Source organism: Arthrobotrys flagrans (assembly GCF_004000055.1).
Source record: "Arthrobotrys flagrans strain CBS H-5679 chromosome Unknown unitig_0, whole genome shotgun sequence".
Lineage (NCBI taxonomy): Eukaryota > Fungi > Ascomycota > Orbiliomycetes > Orbiliales > Orbiliaceae > Arthrobotrys > Arthrobotrys flagrans.
Genome location: NW_027137550.1, coordinates 1,345,553 through 1,360,624, shown reverse-complemented (window position 1 = coordinate 1,360,624; position 15,072 = coordinate 1,345,553). Strand labels below are relative to the sequence as shown.

General features: G+C 48.1%; 5 protein-coding genes across 5 annotated transcripts; all 5 read left to right on the top strand.

Annotated features, from left to right (window-relative positions):
* Nucleotides 1-893: 893 nt before the first annotated feature.
* On the top strand, nucleotides 894-2,327 carry DFL_003518 (uncharacterized protein; the record flags this gene model as incomplete). Its single annotated transcript, XM_067632465.1, has 1 exon — nucleotides 894-2,327. One exon carries the CDS (start codon nucleotides 894-896, stop codon nucleotides 2,325-2,327), a length of 1,434 nt encoding a protein of 477 aa, XP_067490731.1.
* Nucleotides 2,328-3,319: 992 nt separating this feature from the next.
* Nucleotides 3,320-6,584, top strand: DFL_003517 (uncharacterized protein; the record flags this gene model as incomplete). Its single annotated transcript, XM_067632464.1, has 2 exons — nucleotides 3,320-3,751; nucleotides 3,816-6,584. 2 exons carry the CDS (start codon nucleotides 3,320-3,322, stop codon nucleotides 6,582-6,584), a joined length of 3,201 nt encoding a protein of 1,066 aa, XP_067490730.1.
* An 886-nt stretch (nucleotides 6,585-7,470) lies between these two features.
* Nucleotides 7,471-8,643, top strand: DFL_003516 (uncharacterized protein; the record flags this gene model as incomplete). The annotated part of the gene is made up of 1 exon (XM_067632463.1): nucleotides 7,471-8,643. One exon carries the CDS (start codon nucleotides 7,471-7,473, stop codon nucleotides 8,641-8,643), a length of 1,173 nt encoding a protein of 390 aa, XP_067490729.1.
* Nucleotides 8,644-10,182: 1,539 nt separating this feature from the next.
* DFL_003515 (uncharacterized protein) lies at nucleotides 10,183-12,052 on the top strand (the record flags this gene model as incomplete). Its single annotated transcript, XM_067632462.1, has 5 exons — nucleotides 10,183-10,420; nucleotides 10,488-11,029; nucleotides 11,088-11,206; nucleotides 11,261-11,333; nucleotides 11,384-12,052. The coding sequence occupies 5 exons, from the start codon at nucleotides 10,183-10,185 to the stop codon at nucleotides 12,050-12,052; spliced, it is 1,641 nt and encodes a 546-aa protein (XP_067490728.1).
* Nucleotides 12,053-12,416: 364 nt separating this feature from the next.
* Nucleotides 12,417-14,859, top strand: DFL_003514 (uncharacterized protein; the record flags this gene model as incomplete). The annotated part of the gene is made up of 8 exons (XM_067632461.1): nucleotides 12,417-12,505; nucleotides 12,576-12,724; nucleotides 12,809-12,889; nucleotides 12,944-12,971; nucleotides 13,036-13,345; nucleotides 13,400-13,483; nucleotides 13,542-14,136; nucleotides 14,207-14,859. 8 exons carry the CDS (start codon nucleotides 12,417-12,419, stop codon nucleotides 14,857-14,859), a joined length of 1,989 nt encoding a protein of 662 aa, XP_067490727.1.
* Between the last annotated feature and the right edge of the window lie 213 nt (nucleotides 14,860-15,072).

Here is a 15,072-nt window from a genome sequence, read left to right as displayed (position 1 = left end):
CAGCTGCTAACTCCCACGTCCGTACGCTTATTATGTCATTTGCACAGTTTACTGATGTTCGCGAAACATTCGCTGCAATTTGAGACCTCGACTAGCGGGCCAATGGCCGCCTACTAATCTCCATCCTTGTGAAAAGGGGAAATTACACAAGCGTTTTGGAGTGCAGTGCCTTGCCCAGATCAGGGAAAGTGTCGCTCTGTCCATGGGCAGAGACATGGTTTAATCTTGTTCGGTCCAATCAGAGATAGGGGCTTGCGCAAGACTGGACACAACGCCAGCCCGCTCGCAGCCAAACGGGCCTTCGATGCAGGTCGTCGTTCTGGGAAAGGGCGCTTTAGCATCCCACTCTATTTGCTACAGGACCCAACCATTGTCAACAGACAGTTGGGATGGACATCACTTTTTCCGCCCCAGTCAATCGAGCGGGATGACGGTTCATTTGATCGAGGTTTCCAGACATGGGTCCATGCTCAGGATATCCTTCTCAAGGCCCTTTGAGTGTTTCCCACCTCCCTTCTGTCACCACCTTCCTTTTTGTAGCACGCTACCCTTTCTTTCCCTGTTCCCTCGCCCTTTTCTTCTTTCCTTCTCCCCCATCTTCTGTTCTTTCACAGTCGATGCCATCTTTTACTCTTTGTGAAGAGACACTTTGACCTCACCGTCATTCCTTAGAATCGACGCTGTTTCGCCAGAGCTAAAGGTCTGCCATTCCTTTCAGACTTTCTGCCAGTGCTGCCTCTCTTTCCACCACAAAGTCACTCCTTCATCCACATATCATTCCGAAGTATATCCACCTAATACGGATCACACCCGCATACACACATACACATTGTTTATATCTGGAAAACACCAACTGCCTACGGATTTGTGTACGACTGTTGTGATTTTTCAAAATGGACCATAGCAATCATATCCTTCGACATGCGCATCACCTTCGCAAAAGAGTGCCGGTGCCGGAACCACAAGGAGGTACAAAAACCGTCGTTGAGGTTGTATTCGTCACTCAGCCTCCCAGCTTCGATGGCGAGCCAGCTGGGTTCGTGACTGCGAATGCGCAAGATGGTCCAACCTTGGTCGAGGTTGTGACGGTTGCGCCGACTGCTACTTCATCGCCATCTCGCCCAACGCAGCAAAGCGTAGCCCCGCAGGAGGAGGAGGAGTCCGAAAAAGAAGAAATCAAGACGACAATGAGGACCTCCACAAGGTCGCAGGCATCCGTCGCCTCATCAGTATCATCAGTATCACCAGTATCCTCAGTATCCTCAGTTGATAAGTCCTCGACAATTGCCGCTACAACTCCATCCCAGACTACTGCATTTGGTGGTGCTGCTACTTTGGGATCCACCACATCGGCAGCTCTTCCAACTGAAACCGAAGCCGCTACTAATAGTGCAGGTCTGACTATTGGCGCATATGCTGGTATTGTCGGTGGTGGTGTGGCTCTCATCATGGTCGTCGTCGTCATCGTCGCTGTGATGCTCAAGAAGCGTAATAATAAGAACTATGAGAAGCCAGAGGATGAGAAGAACATGAAGCACCTGTCGTTCAGTGACAGATCAACGCCATCCCCGGTCTCCCCAGTTCCAACTCCTAAACCCGCCATGGCTCTTGCCCCAAAACTTGAGATCAGACCGATGACCCAATTTGATGGCTCGTTCTTCCCCAGCGGTAACTCTGATACCATGAGGTCGCAAGACAGACCAATCAAGGCCCCTCCTCCAGCTTTGTCCATCGACTCCAAGAATCTCACACCTGGCCCTTTCGAAACTCCAGAACCATCGCCAGCACTGTCTGCTTTCTCGGATAGCTCCAACATGATATTGCCAATCCAAGGCGCCACTGGTGGCCCCAACTCAACCTCACCAGTTCACCGTGTCATGGTTGACTTCAAGCCATCTATGGCCGATGAACTCGAACTCCGCGCAGGCGAAGTCGTCAGGCTGCTCCACGAGTATGACGATGGTTGGGCACTCTGCATCCGTTTGGATCGAACCCAACAGGGTGTTTGCCCGCGTACATGCCTCTCCCCCAAAGCCGTTAAGCCCCGCCCGCCACCACCGGGTATCCGCGGTCCAGGAGGTCCTCCACACCCATATTCTCCTAGCGCCGGTCGACCACAATCTCCCGGCTTCGGGCCTGGATCGCGCCCCCAATCTCCTCGCAGTCCTGGCCCCAATCGTCCACCGATGTCTCCAAAGGGTATGCCCGGTCCACCACGCCGACCTATGGGACCTGATTCCCGCCCAGAAAGCCCAATGAGCGCTCGTCCACCCCACCCTCTTAGCAGAGTTCAGAGGGACAACGACGTTCAGTTCCACGCCATGTAAGATAGCACTTACATGAGTTTTGGGTAGGGTTTGGCGTCCTCGTTTAGATTTCCTTAATGATTTAATGCGACCGTGGATTAGAAGGGGTCGTTGGGTAGGCTTTTTTCTCTCTCTCATCCGTTACTTCTCCAAAAATCCAACACCCTCCTCTCCCCTCCCCCCTAATTTTCTCCTTTTTTTACCGGACATGTTTCTATGAATTTCTCTATTTCTCTCCTTGGATTTCAATGGTTGGACCAGGCCGGGACGGGGTTTCATCCTAGCGATTAGGATGGAGTCAAGGAACTTGCTGTTACGTGATATTTGCACGTGTTATTCTGTTTTATTGTTGTACTGATATCCCCTCTTGTTCTCTTCTTACATTCCTTAAATCTCTCTTTTCCCTTTTTCTCTGTTTGGATCGCACAGGGCAGGCCGGTTTCTGGTAGTATGTTGAGCGTGCTCGTCCTTTGGTTCTATTTTAATCGGCGGGTGTCCTCTTTTTTTTTACTTTTAATATTCTGCCCTGTGCATATTATATTAACCCTCTGTGTGAGCGTTTGAGGACTGTTTTTGGCGTCGTTGGTGCGAGTCGGTAGGGGGTTAGGTGGTTCAGAAGGGGGAGCAGAGGTGAAATAAAATACCATACCTTTTATACCATATATACTATCCTCCTTCGAGTTTGGTGTGATATTGATAATGCTGATGTGATGGGGTGGATATAAATGGATGTTGTCTGAATAAGCTCCTGCAGATGAAACCCCGCGTTGCCGATGCGGCGGGGAACAACAGCCTTTGGTGGGGTTGGAAGTGACTCTTAAATTTTTCCTTTGCATTATTAAGACCCAAATAGTTCCATTCCATCCAAGCATCGATTCTTCATCCCATCAACCTTACTTTACCTTGCATCATCTCTGGTCCTCACATCAACATCTATAAAAAAAGAATCAAATAGGCCGAATTGCATTTTACCCTTCTACCGACAAAACCGAGGGAGGGGCTGGCATCCCACCATGGCATCCATCAACTTCCCCCAAGAGGAGGAGCGCATCCTCGCCTTCTGGAAAGAAATCGACGCCTTCAAAACCTCTGTCAAGCTCTCGGAGGGTCGAAAACCCTTCACCTTCTACGATGGTCCACCGTTCGCTACCGGTCTTCCTCATTATGGACATTTGCTCGCCTCTACTATCAAGGACATCGTACCCCGGTACGCTCATATGAGGGGACATTACGTTGAGCGGCGATTCGGATGGGATACGCATGGCTTACCAGTGGAACATGAGATTGATAAGAAACTTGGGATTACTGGAAAGGAGGATGTGATGAAGATGGGGATTAAGGCGTATAATGCTGAGTGTAGGGCTATCGTTATGAGGTATGCTGAGGAATGGGAGAAGACCATTGGAAGACTGGGCAGATGGATTGATTTCCAGAACGATTATAAGGTAAACTCCCTTTTCTTGTATATGCTAGTTGGGGGGGGGTGTACATGTTCTAACGATGTCGTAGACGCTGAAACCAGAGTTCATGGAGAGTATTTGGTGGGTGTTCAAGCAGCTGTTCGAAAAGGAGCAGGTATACAGAGGATACAGGGTTATGCCTTACTCGACTGCTTGTACGACACCGTTGAGCAACTTTGAAGCTCAACAGAACTATAAGGATGTCCAGGACCCTGCTGTTGTTGTTACGTTCCCCCTTGTGGATGATCCGACAACATCCCTGCTCGCCTGGACGACTACACCGTGGACGCTGCCATCCCATACTGGTATTGCCGCCCATCCAGACTTTGAGTACATTAAGATCTTCGACGAGAAGTCCGGACATAATTACATTCTTTTGGAGGCTTGCTTAAAGACTCTCTACAAGGACCCCAAGAAAGCCAAGTTTAAGGTTGTTGAGAAACTCAAGGGCAAGGATATGCTTGGGTGGAAGTACCAGCCTTTGTTCGACTACTTCTATGAGGACTTTAAAGAGTTCGGTTTCAGGGTTCTCAATGCTACCTATGTTACCCAGGACAGCGGTGTTGGCTTAGTTCATCAAGCTCCAGCTTTCGGTGAGGAGGATTACAACATTGCGTTCGAGCACGGTGTTATCGACGACAAGAGACTGCCCCCTAACCCTGTTGACGAGGCCGGAAAGTTCACTACCCAGGTCACAGATTTCGCCGGCATGTATGTCAAGGATGCCGACAAGAAGATCATTAAGCATTTGAAGGATAAGGGTCGTTTGATTGTCGACAGCACCATTACTCACAGCTACCCCTTCTGCTGGAGATCCGATACCCCACTCCTCTACAAGGCCGTTCCAGCCTGGTTCGTTAAGATCTCAACCATCATCCCTCAGATGCTGAAGAACATCGAGGATATGCACTGGACACCTGGGAACGTCAAGGACAAGCGTTTTTCGAACTGGATCGCCAATGCCAGAGATTGGAACGTTTCGAGAAACAGGTACTGGGGTACCCCGCTGCCCATCTGGGTTAGCGAGGATTATGAGGAGATGGTGTGCGTTGGTTCTATTGCCGAGCTTGAAGAGCTTTCTGGTGTTACTGGTATCACTGACTTGCATCGAGACTCCATTGACCATATCACGATCCCTTCGAAGAAGGGCAAGGGCGTTTTGAAGCGTATCGAGGAAGTCTTTGACTGCTGGTTTGAGTCCGGAAGCATGCCCTACGGGAGCAAGCACTACCCGTTCGAGAATAAGGAACAGTTCGAGAGTGCATTCCCCGCAGATTTTATTGCTGAAGGTCTCGACCAGACCAGAGGGTGGTTTTATACCCTTACGGTCCTCGGAACTCATTTGTTCGGTATCTCGCCGTTTAGGAACTGTATTGTCAACGGTATCGTATTGGCTGAGGACGGTAAGAAGATGTCGAAGCGATTGAAAAATTATCCGGATCCAACCCACGTCATGGATGCCTATGGATCAGATCCTCTCCGTCTGTACCTTATCAACTCACCTGTCGTCAGAGCCGAGCCGTTGAGGTTCAAGGAGTCTGGGGTTAAGGAGGTTGTATCTAAGGTTCTTCTTCCGCTCTGGAACAGTTACAACTTCTTCGCCGGTCAAGCAGCGCTCTTCAAGAAGGTTCACGGCGAGGAGTTCATTTTCCACCTCGAAGGCGGTGGAAGCAAGAACGTTATGGACCGATGGATCCTTGCCAGCACCTCCAGCTTCCTCGCTTTTGTCAACAGGGAGATGGCCGGTTATCGTTTGTACACCGTCGTTCCACGTATCCTCGAGCAAATCGACAACATGACCAACTGGTACATTCGATTCAACAGGAAGAGATTAAAGGGCGAGTACGGAAAGGAGGATACCCTGCATGCCTTGAACTCGTTGTTCGAAGTTTTGTTCACTCTCGTCCGGGGTATGGCGCCTTTCACACCATTCATCACGGATAACCTGTACCAGAGGTTGCTACCGCATATCCCCAAGGAGATGCTACCGGAAGATCACAGATCCGTTCACTTCTTGAGTTATCCAGATGTCAGAGAGGAGCTGTACGATGAGGTTGTAGAGAGACAAGTCGCAAGGATGCAGAAGGTTATCGATTTGGGACGTGTTAGCCGAGAGCGCAAGGCTATCGGACTTAAGACCCCACTTAAAACTTTGGTCGTCATCCACCCAGATCCAGAGTACCTCGCTGATGTTGAGAGCCTACAATCTTACATTAAATCCGAGCTGAACATCCGAGAACTGGTGTTGAGCTCTGACGAGGAGAAGTACGGCGTCAAGTATACCCTCCAAGCCGACTGGCCGACTTTGGGCAAGAAGTTGAAGAAGGATGTGCAAAGGGTGAAGAAGGCATTGCCAAGTCTTTCTTCATCGGCTTGCAAAGCATTTGTTGCCGATAAGGAGATTCTGGTGGATGGGATCCAGCTTGTCGAGGAGGATTTGAAGGTGTTCAGAGAAGTTGATCCGGAGAGTCCGTACTGTCAGGACCACGAGACGAATACCGACCAAGACGTCCTCACCATCTTGGACGTGGCATTGCATCCTGAATTGCAGAGCGAAGGGTTGGCTCGAGAGATTATCAATCGTGTGCAGAAGTTAAGGAAGAAGGCAGGATTGCAGGCGACTGATGATGTTAAGATGGTGTTTAAGATTAAAGAGGATCCTATTGGGTTAGAAGGAGTGTTTGAGGAGCAGGAGGAGGCTATTGAGAAGGTTTTGAGGAGGAAGGTGGAGAAGGATGAAGGTGATGGGGAGGTTTTGATGGAGGAGGATCAGGAGATCCAGGGAGCTACGTTTTCGTTGAGGTTGTTGAAGTTGTAGATTTCTTATCTCTTATTTTTGAGTTATGGGAAGCGAAGGGCTGCCTGTTGAGGTGGCTTTTAGATGGGCTAGTTAGAGATGTATCATGGTGAAGAATTATATACAGGTTTATTATCCTTCTAGGCTATTTTTTCCCCATGTGCTTCTAATGAGTGATCGTAAGTAAAGAGTAGTTCTTTTCGGGACCTTGGAAAAGGGGATATACCACAACGCAAGCCTGGAGAACCTGGAACTCAGCAAGACACTTGTCCTTGTAGACGTTGTTGAAGTCTTTGACGATGCATTTTCCGTATGCTGTGGACTAGTGTGCGTGGTCGATTAGCTCCGCGGTACTCCCCTCTAGACGCATACGCTAGCAATAAATATTGGGAAAGAAGTACCTCTGCACCGCATTTGGCGACAGCTTGGGCTAGTCGGTCGACGGGGCGGATTTTGCTGCCTGGCATTGCATCGGAGGGTGTGTGATGTTATGTTTGGAGGTTCACCAAGTGATTTTGCGTTGGGTCCGAGATTTGTCATATACGGTGTGTCACGTGATCACACACACACACACACACACAATGTTTTTTGTTTTTATTTGTATTATTGACGTTTTGGTACCCACGAGACCAGTTCTAGTGCTACTTGATCATTACTGGATAACGTAGAATGTAAATACAATCTATAGATACTGATCCCAGAAGTGGAGATTCCTAGGGGAAGTCCTACCCTTCAGAGTTGTTAGGTGTGGTATTTTGTCGGCCAAATGTGTTGCCACGAATGCTGCTTATCAAGCAGACCCCCCTGATGGTCTTGGACTCTGCTTGACTTCACCCTGTGTCTCGACAATTCCATCCACATCAACTATCAACCATTTACACACAATTACAACCACGAAACAAACAAGATGAAGCTACCAACCTTGGGCAGCCTCGCGCTGCTCTCCCTCCTCCCCTCGGCATGCCTTGCGCAATCGCAGCACACCTCCAACTGGGCTGTCCTCGTCTCTACCTCGCGCTTCTGGTTCAACTACCGCCACCTCGCCAACGTCCTCTCCATGTACCGTACCGTCAAACGCCTAGGCATCCCAGACTCCCAGATCATTCTCATGCTCTCCGACGACGTTGCCTGTAACCCTCGAAACACCTTCCCAGGCACCGTCTACAACAATGCAGATCGCGCAATCGACCTCTACGGCGATAACATTGAAGTCGACTACCGTGGCTACGAAGTCACAGTCGAGAACTTTATCCGTCTCCTCACGGATCGTGTACCACCCGACACACCACGTAGCAAACGACTATTGACCGACGACCGAAGTAACATCTTCATCTACATGACCGGCCACGGTGGGAACGAATTCCTTAAATTCCAAGATGCGGAAGAGATATCCGCGTTTGATATCGCCGATGCGTTCCAGCAGATGTTTGAGAAGAAACGGTATAATGAAATGTTATTTATGATCGATACCTGTCAGGCGAATACCATGTATTCGAAGTTTTATAGTCCAAATATCCTGGCTACTGGATCATCGGAGTTGGATCAGAGTAGTTATTCGCATCATGCGGATAATGATGTTGGTGTGGCGGTTATTGATCGGTACACGTATTTTAACTTGGAATATCTGGAAACCCATGTTAAAAATGCGAGTTCGAAGCATACGCTTGCGGATTTGTTTAGTTCGTACGACCCGGTTAAGATCGCGAGTACTCCCGGGATTAGGACGGATTTGTTCAGAAGGGATCTTTCGGAGGTACTCATTACCGACTTTTTGGGGAATGTACAGAATGTTGAGGTCGATGGGGATGGCATGATTCTTGATGAGGATCTGTTGGCTTTGGCGAGAGCTGCGGGGTATAATATTACCGAACAGGAGTGGAAGGATGCCATGACCGGTGGTTATCACGAAAAGACGCAGGAGGAGAGGGATACGGTTGTTGGAGAGCAGAGGACGTGGGAGGGTCCGGCGAGGGTACATAAGGATCGTGAGAGCGACTTTTGGAGGAATGTTATGAGTGCTGGAGCGGTGGGGGTGTGCTTTGTGGGATATTGGGTGTTTAGTATGGTCGATAAGGTGTAGATTGAAGGCGGGGTTTGATAGGGCGGGAGTTTGCGTTATATTTGGTTGGATCATTTGTAGGATTAGACAGGGCGTTTTTTTATACTGGGATATCGGTGCATTAATTTGGCTGAACGCTTCGTCTTGTATCATATATATATATCTATTTTAGTAGATGGCCTTCGTAAAAACATCGCAGACGTTTGTTGTATCGATCTATTTAGATATCTTGTGCTAGTCTGGAGGCTCTTCCTCTCAACCTTCGCCCTCTTACCAATACCGTACTCCTGGTCTTAAGAACGAAGCATCTCGGTCATCCGAACAATATTTCAAAATAGACCTCCAAAGAAAGACAAATCCCACTCGCGTTTACCAAAGTACCATCAGCCAGTCGCGTAAGTTCTATCATATGTAACCCGTCTTCCTAACGCCATCGCAGCTACCCTCGAACTCTCTTTCATATACCCTACCGACCGTAAACCTCCCCAAAGGAAGGAACAAAGAAATTCAAAGCACGCGAAAAGAAAAGCAAGAAGTACAAGGGAGAATTCCGCGAGAGGGTTCTCAAGATGATGAAGCAGAGACAGCTACAAGCAGAGGTTGAGGGGGAGAGGGAAAGGAAGTTTAAGGAAAATGTTGACGAGTTTATGAAGAATGCCGAAGAAGGGAAGGAGGACCATGGAGGCGAAGGAAGAGAGGCGAGCCGAAGCGATGAGGGACTTCGAGGCAGAATTTATGATTATTCACTTTCTGTTTATTGATTGAATGCATGCATTTTAGAAATAGGATGGGAAATGGCCCACCAAATATTTGATTTAGGAGAGCCGGCCGCCATGGCAGACTCATGCGTGTTAGGGAACCAATTCAGTTTATCTTCGAATCCCACAATTTCTTTCCCGTAAACAACCAACCTCCCTCCAATCTACAAAGATCGCATTTCCACCTCTGGCCTGAACTCCAAGCACCCTCCGGTCGGTCAACTTGGTACGGCCACCAGCAGCATTACCTTCATTTGCCTCATGGCGGTGGTTTCTGGATCCACTCATCCGGGATCAAGAGGCTACGTTGGATGTTTCTCATCAGTGTTTATTCTGCAACCCAGGCCTGGACGGACGACTTGGTTCCTTTTACATCTGACCTGGCGATGGTTTCTGGACTCACTTCTTTACCTTCCAGAATCCCATTTCTTTTAGGACAGATAGTCTCGCTATCCATGTAACTAGACTGCACCCTCAAGGAAGCAATAATCCACCCTTATCCAATCCTCTTTGAATCTCCAAATCGTGTTGAAAATGTTGGGATACGGCAGTCCCTTGTCCCTGTTCAGGTGCCGCAAATGCCGTCACACGGCCGCACAGAGCTTTGACCAATTGTTAACCTCCCCATGCAAGAAATCTTGCTGCGAGTTTTAACTAGCCGAAAAAGGCCCCACCCGCTGCTGCTAACTTTCTGGGGAAACTTATTCAAAGCTAGCAGAGTTTTAGTTTGTCCATTGCAACTTTGCAACCTTCGGTAAACTATTTCAAATTTCTAAGGAAGAAAGAAGGGGAGTAACACAAAATGTCGACAAAGGCACCTGTTATCCGTAGGTCGCCGCCTTCATCTGAAAGCGGTGATGCTGAATCCGACTCTGGTTCTTCGGGCTGGGAGGACCAAAACGAACTCGATGACCAAGATGAAACGACGCCGATACAGTGTGTGCTCTGCGACCTCAAATTCGACGGTGGGGTGGCCGATGTTTGGGCGCATTGCATTAAGGAGCACGGCTTCGATTGGCACGCTACTAGCAAGAAACTAAGTAAGGCTTTACCACTTGAAAAATGCCACTTTTCTGGTTATTAATTACTAAATTTATGGGAATACAGACCTCGACTTCTACGGCAAGATCAAACTCATCAACTTCATCCGTAAAAACCCAACCACAGATATCAAGTCCATTACCAAAGAATCCTTCGCCTCCGAAGATAATCTCATCCCGGTCCTTGAGAATGATCCCTTACTCTTCGAAATCGACGACGACGGCGAAGAAGACGGCGGGGTAACAGTTGACACCACTGCTCCTCTTAAAGTTGACGTCAGCGACCCCGCTGCCACCGCTGCATTGATCCAAAATCTTACACAGCAACTTCAAGAACTCGAGACAAACTTCGCCAAGTACAAAAGCGCTGTTGCAGAAGATTACCTCAAGCGGGTGGAAGAGAGCAATGTTGTTTACAAAAAGCCCGAGGCTCATCCGGAGGGTAAAAGGGATGATGATACGCATTACTTTAATTCTTACTCTGGGAATGATATTCATGAGACTATGTTGAAGGATACCACAAGAACGGAGGCTTATAGGGATTTCATCTACGATAATAAGTACGTATTTGAGGGAAAGACGGTATTGGATGTTGGGTGCGGGACCGGTGTGAGTTTTTCATCTCTTGGTTTGAGGAGGGAGGTTGGCTATACTGACGGGTTGGTAGATATTGTCCATGTTCTGCGCGAAGGCCGGTGCGAAGAAAGTCTTTGCGGTCGATAATTCGAATATCATCGAAAAGGCCAGGGAGAACATTTTCGAGAATGGATTGGATGGGATTATTACGTTCGTATCTCTGTGGTCGAGGGTATTTCAAACTGTATACTGACGATAGCTTAGATGTATCCGTGGAAAGGTAGAGGAGATTACCTTACCCGTTAAGCAGGTCGATATCATTGTTTCCGAGTGGATGGTAGGCATCCCCATGATCTGTCCGAGTTTACATGGTACTGACTAGACCAGGGGTACTGTCTCCTTTACGAAGCAATGTTGGATTCTGTTCTCTACGCCCGCGACAAATACCTCGCTCCGGACGGCCTTATGGTTCCTTCCGAATGTCGTCTTCTCGTCGCAGCCATGCACGACAGCGACTACATGAACGACAGCGTTCACTTCTGGAACAACGTCTACGGCTTTCGCATGTCTGCCATGAAAGAGCGTATTAGAGAAGATGTCGTCATCGCACACCTGAAGCCTACTAGCCTTGTTTCCGAACCAGCCGTATTCCTAAACCTACCGTTGCATACCATCAAGACTGGGGAATTGGTATTTACAAAGTCGTTTGAGTTGGAGATTTCCGAAAATGTAGAGAGCTTGGATGGCTTTGTTGTGTACTTTGATAACTACTTTGCTACTTCGAGGAATAGTATTATCGGGGAGAACGCAAGGGCTGAGAAGTGGACTGGAGAGGGAGTGGCTTTTACAACCGGACCGGGAGGGAAGGAGACACATTGGAGGCAGGGAGTTCTTATGGTACAGGATGGCGCAGGACTATTGCATACCGGCCAGAAGGTAACAGGAGAGATCACATACAGGAAGTCGGCAGACAATTCGAGAGAATTGGAGATCCAAGTCGGATGGGAAGTTGTCGGGAAGAATAAGAAGCGTACACAGCTGTGGCATATGAGATAGCCCCGTACTAGGCGGCTATAGCTCAAATAATGACAGCATATGAGATTTTATAGAAACACCAGGCATACCAAATTCCTCTTGTGCATCGTAATATTATTCCGGTAGCTTCAAAAGTATACTTCTTGTATTTTTTCTAATTCTAAATTGCGCGGGGGGAAGCGGAACCGAAATGATCTATTTAAGCCCATCCAGCCCGGCGGCGTTTTCCCCAATCAGCAAACTGTCAAATGTCATCTGCCGGCCGCACTCTCTTGGCTAACTCGAGTATCGATATATCTCTAATTCTCATATCCCACTGTCACGGATTTCATTCTTAAACCCCATTGTTTACCTTCTTTCCCAACCCGCCGAAGGCCATACAACAATGGGCGAAGTAATCTATTCCGCCGGGCGAGATACCCCGCCAGACGTCCGGCTCATCCACTTCAACGACGTCTACAATATTGGAGCTAGGTAAAAACAACACACTATTTCCAACCTTTTACCACGCATGAAACTAATGTTTTCATGGGTGAAATTGAAGTTCACGAGAACCGGTCGGTGGTGCGGCCAGATTTATCAGCTTGGTAAAGCACTACCGTCGTGCAGAGGAATTCAAAGACCTGCCCGGCTTGCTAGTTTTCTTCTCCGGGGATGCGTATAATCCTTCGTTGGAGAGCACGGTGACAAAAGGTAAATATAAGGTTTTCCCTCTAAGCTACGTCATATTTCACTTTAGCTGTAGGAGGAGATGTTAATTGTGGAGATGATGGACAGGAAAACATATGCCGCCGATTTTGAATGCGATTGGAATTGATGCCGCCTGTGCCGGGAACCATGACTTTGATTATTCTCCTGGTATGGTCTCCTGATCTCTCGCTGTGGGCGAATATTCATTGATAGTATGAGTAGAGAACTTTGCACACCTCGGGAAACTATGGTATGCATTATTTACGTCTCAAAATTGACGGCTGGAAGCTTTGTTTTGATATATTTGCGAATAGCGACTTCCCATGGTTAACCGCAAACCTTTATCTCGATGGAAAACCCATCGGTGACTGCAAACCCACTACTATGCTCACCACCACCGACGGGATCAAGATCGGAGTTATTGGTCTTGTCGAGGAAGAGTGGATCGCTACTGTGAACAGTATACCCCCTGATGTGGAGTGGCGTGATGCTGCGACTGTAGCGAAGGAGTTGGTGCCTAAGTTGCGAGAGGAAGGCGCGGAGATGGTGATTTGTGTTTCTCATGCGAGAGAGCCGAATGATATCAAGCTGGCGAAGGAGATGCCGGAAGGGTTGGTTGATATTGTGAGTTTTCTTCTATAATCTTGAATTTTGAGATATGATGCTTATGGATTATAGATACTGGGAGGTCATGACCACCATTATGCGCATGAGATAGTGAATGGAGTTACTATCCTACGAAGTGGAACGGACTTCAAAAATGTACGGATTACGAAAAACTCTTTGTTTGCGGTGACACTATATTCTAACAATATTACAGCTATCATACCTCACTGCCCGCCGCAGACCCACCGGCAAAGGCTGGGACTTCGACGTCCTCAAACGTGACATCACCAGTGATATCAAAGAAGACGAAGACGCCGCCAAAATCGTCAACGATCTAACAGGTGCCCTCAAAGCCAAAATGGAAAAACCCATCGGCATAACCTGCGTGCCCCTCGACTCCCGCTTCACCGTCGTCCGCACCCAAGAATCCAACATTGGAAACTTCTCCTGCGACGTCATGCGTTACTTTTACAATACCGACTGCGCACTCATGGCATCTGGAACAATCCGTGGGGATGTAATCTACGAACCGGGATTAATCCGTATCAAGGACATTCTTGATTGCTTCCCCTTCCAGGATCCCTGTGTGGTTATCAAAATCTCCGGGGAGAAGATTATTGCTGTGCTCGAAAATGCGTTTTGTAAAGTCCCGGCGTTGGAGGGGAGGTTCCCGCAAGTATCCGGGATGAGGATTGTGTATGATCCTGATGCGGAGCCGTTTAAACGGGTGGTAAGCGTGAGCATGGGCTGTGCGCAGGATCCCAAGCATTATGAACCGCTTGTTAAGGATAAACTGTATACCATGGCTAGTAAGTCTACTCCCAAATGCCTGAAGAGGCAAGAAATGGGATATATATATCTGACGGTTAAACGTTTCAGCACGAGACTATATGCAACGCGGCAAAGAAGGTAACGAAATGATGACCGACTGCGAGGTTATCGTAAGCTCCGAATCCGGCCTTCTCATGTCTACTCTACTCCGCCAATACTTCCTATCCCTTAAAATCCTAGGTAGCTGGTCTACCCACCCACGAACTTCTGATGCAATCAACCCCACTCCGGAAACATCAACGGGCCAAGCTATCAACGATGCAGCCTCCGCCAGTTCTTCTGAAGATTCCATCGCAGAAGCTTTCATCGAACACCCCGAAACCCAACAAATTGGAAGACGACCACCAATGCTCCATCATTCGACTTGTACATCCCAAAGATTCCAAAGATTACAAGCAAGACATAAAGAAAAGGGAATGCTAGAAGACGAACCACTCTCCCAGAATAACGAGGAACAGGACGGTGAAAACCCTGTTTCACCGGTCGTCGATGAAGCGACGCAGAAGATTTTGGATAATCTAAAGAGGAAAGCTGGCAGGAAGTGGGGACGGTTGGCGTTGGGAAGGGGGTTGAAAGGTGATACCGAGGAAAGCAGTAAAGATGAATTGGGGGGTAGATGGGATCATCATGGGTTGAATTGGTGTAAAGGGATTAGACCTAGGGTTGAAGGGAGGATTAAGACTGTTAAAGAGGCGGCCTAGTTTCCTTTTTATAACAAAAAGGGCTAAAAGTTGGGGAGAGATGGATGGGTGGGAGGGTATAGTCGTATTGTTAGCCTTTCTTATGTTATAGACCTTTCTTTCTTTCTTTCTTTCCCTTTCTTTCCTTATTTTTGTTGGCGAAACAATGTTAAGGTCGTTCGTTATGGATCGTTCTGATTAAATCTTAAGGATTCTAGATAACCATGCAATCTA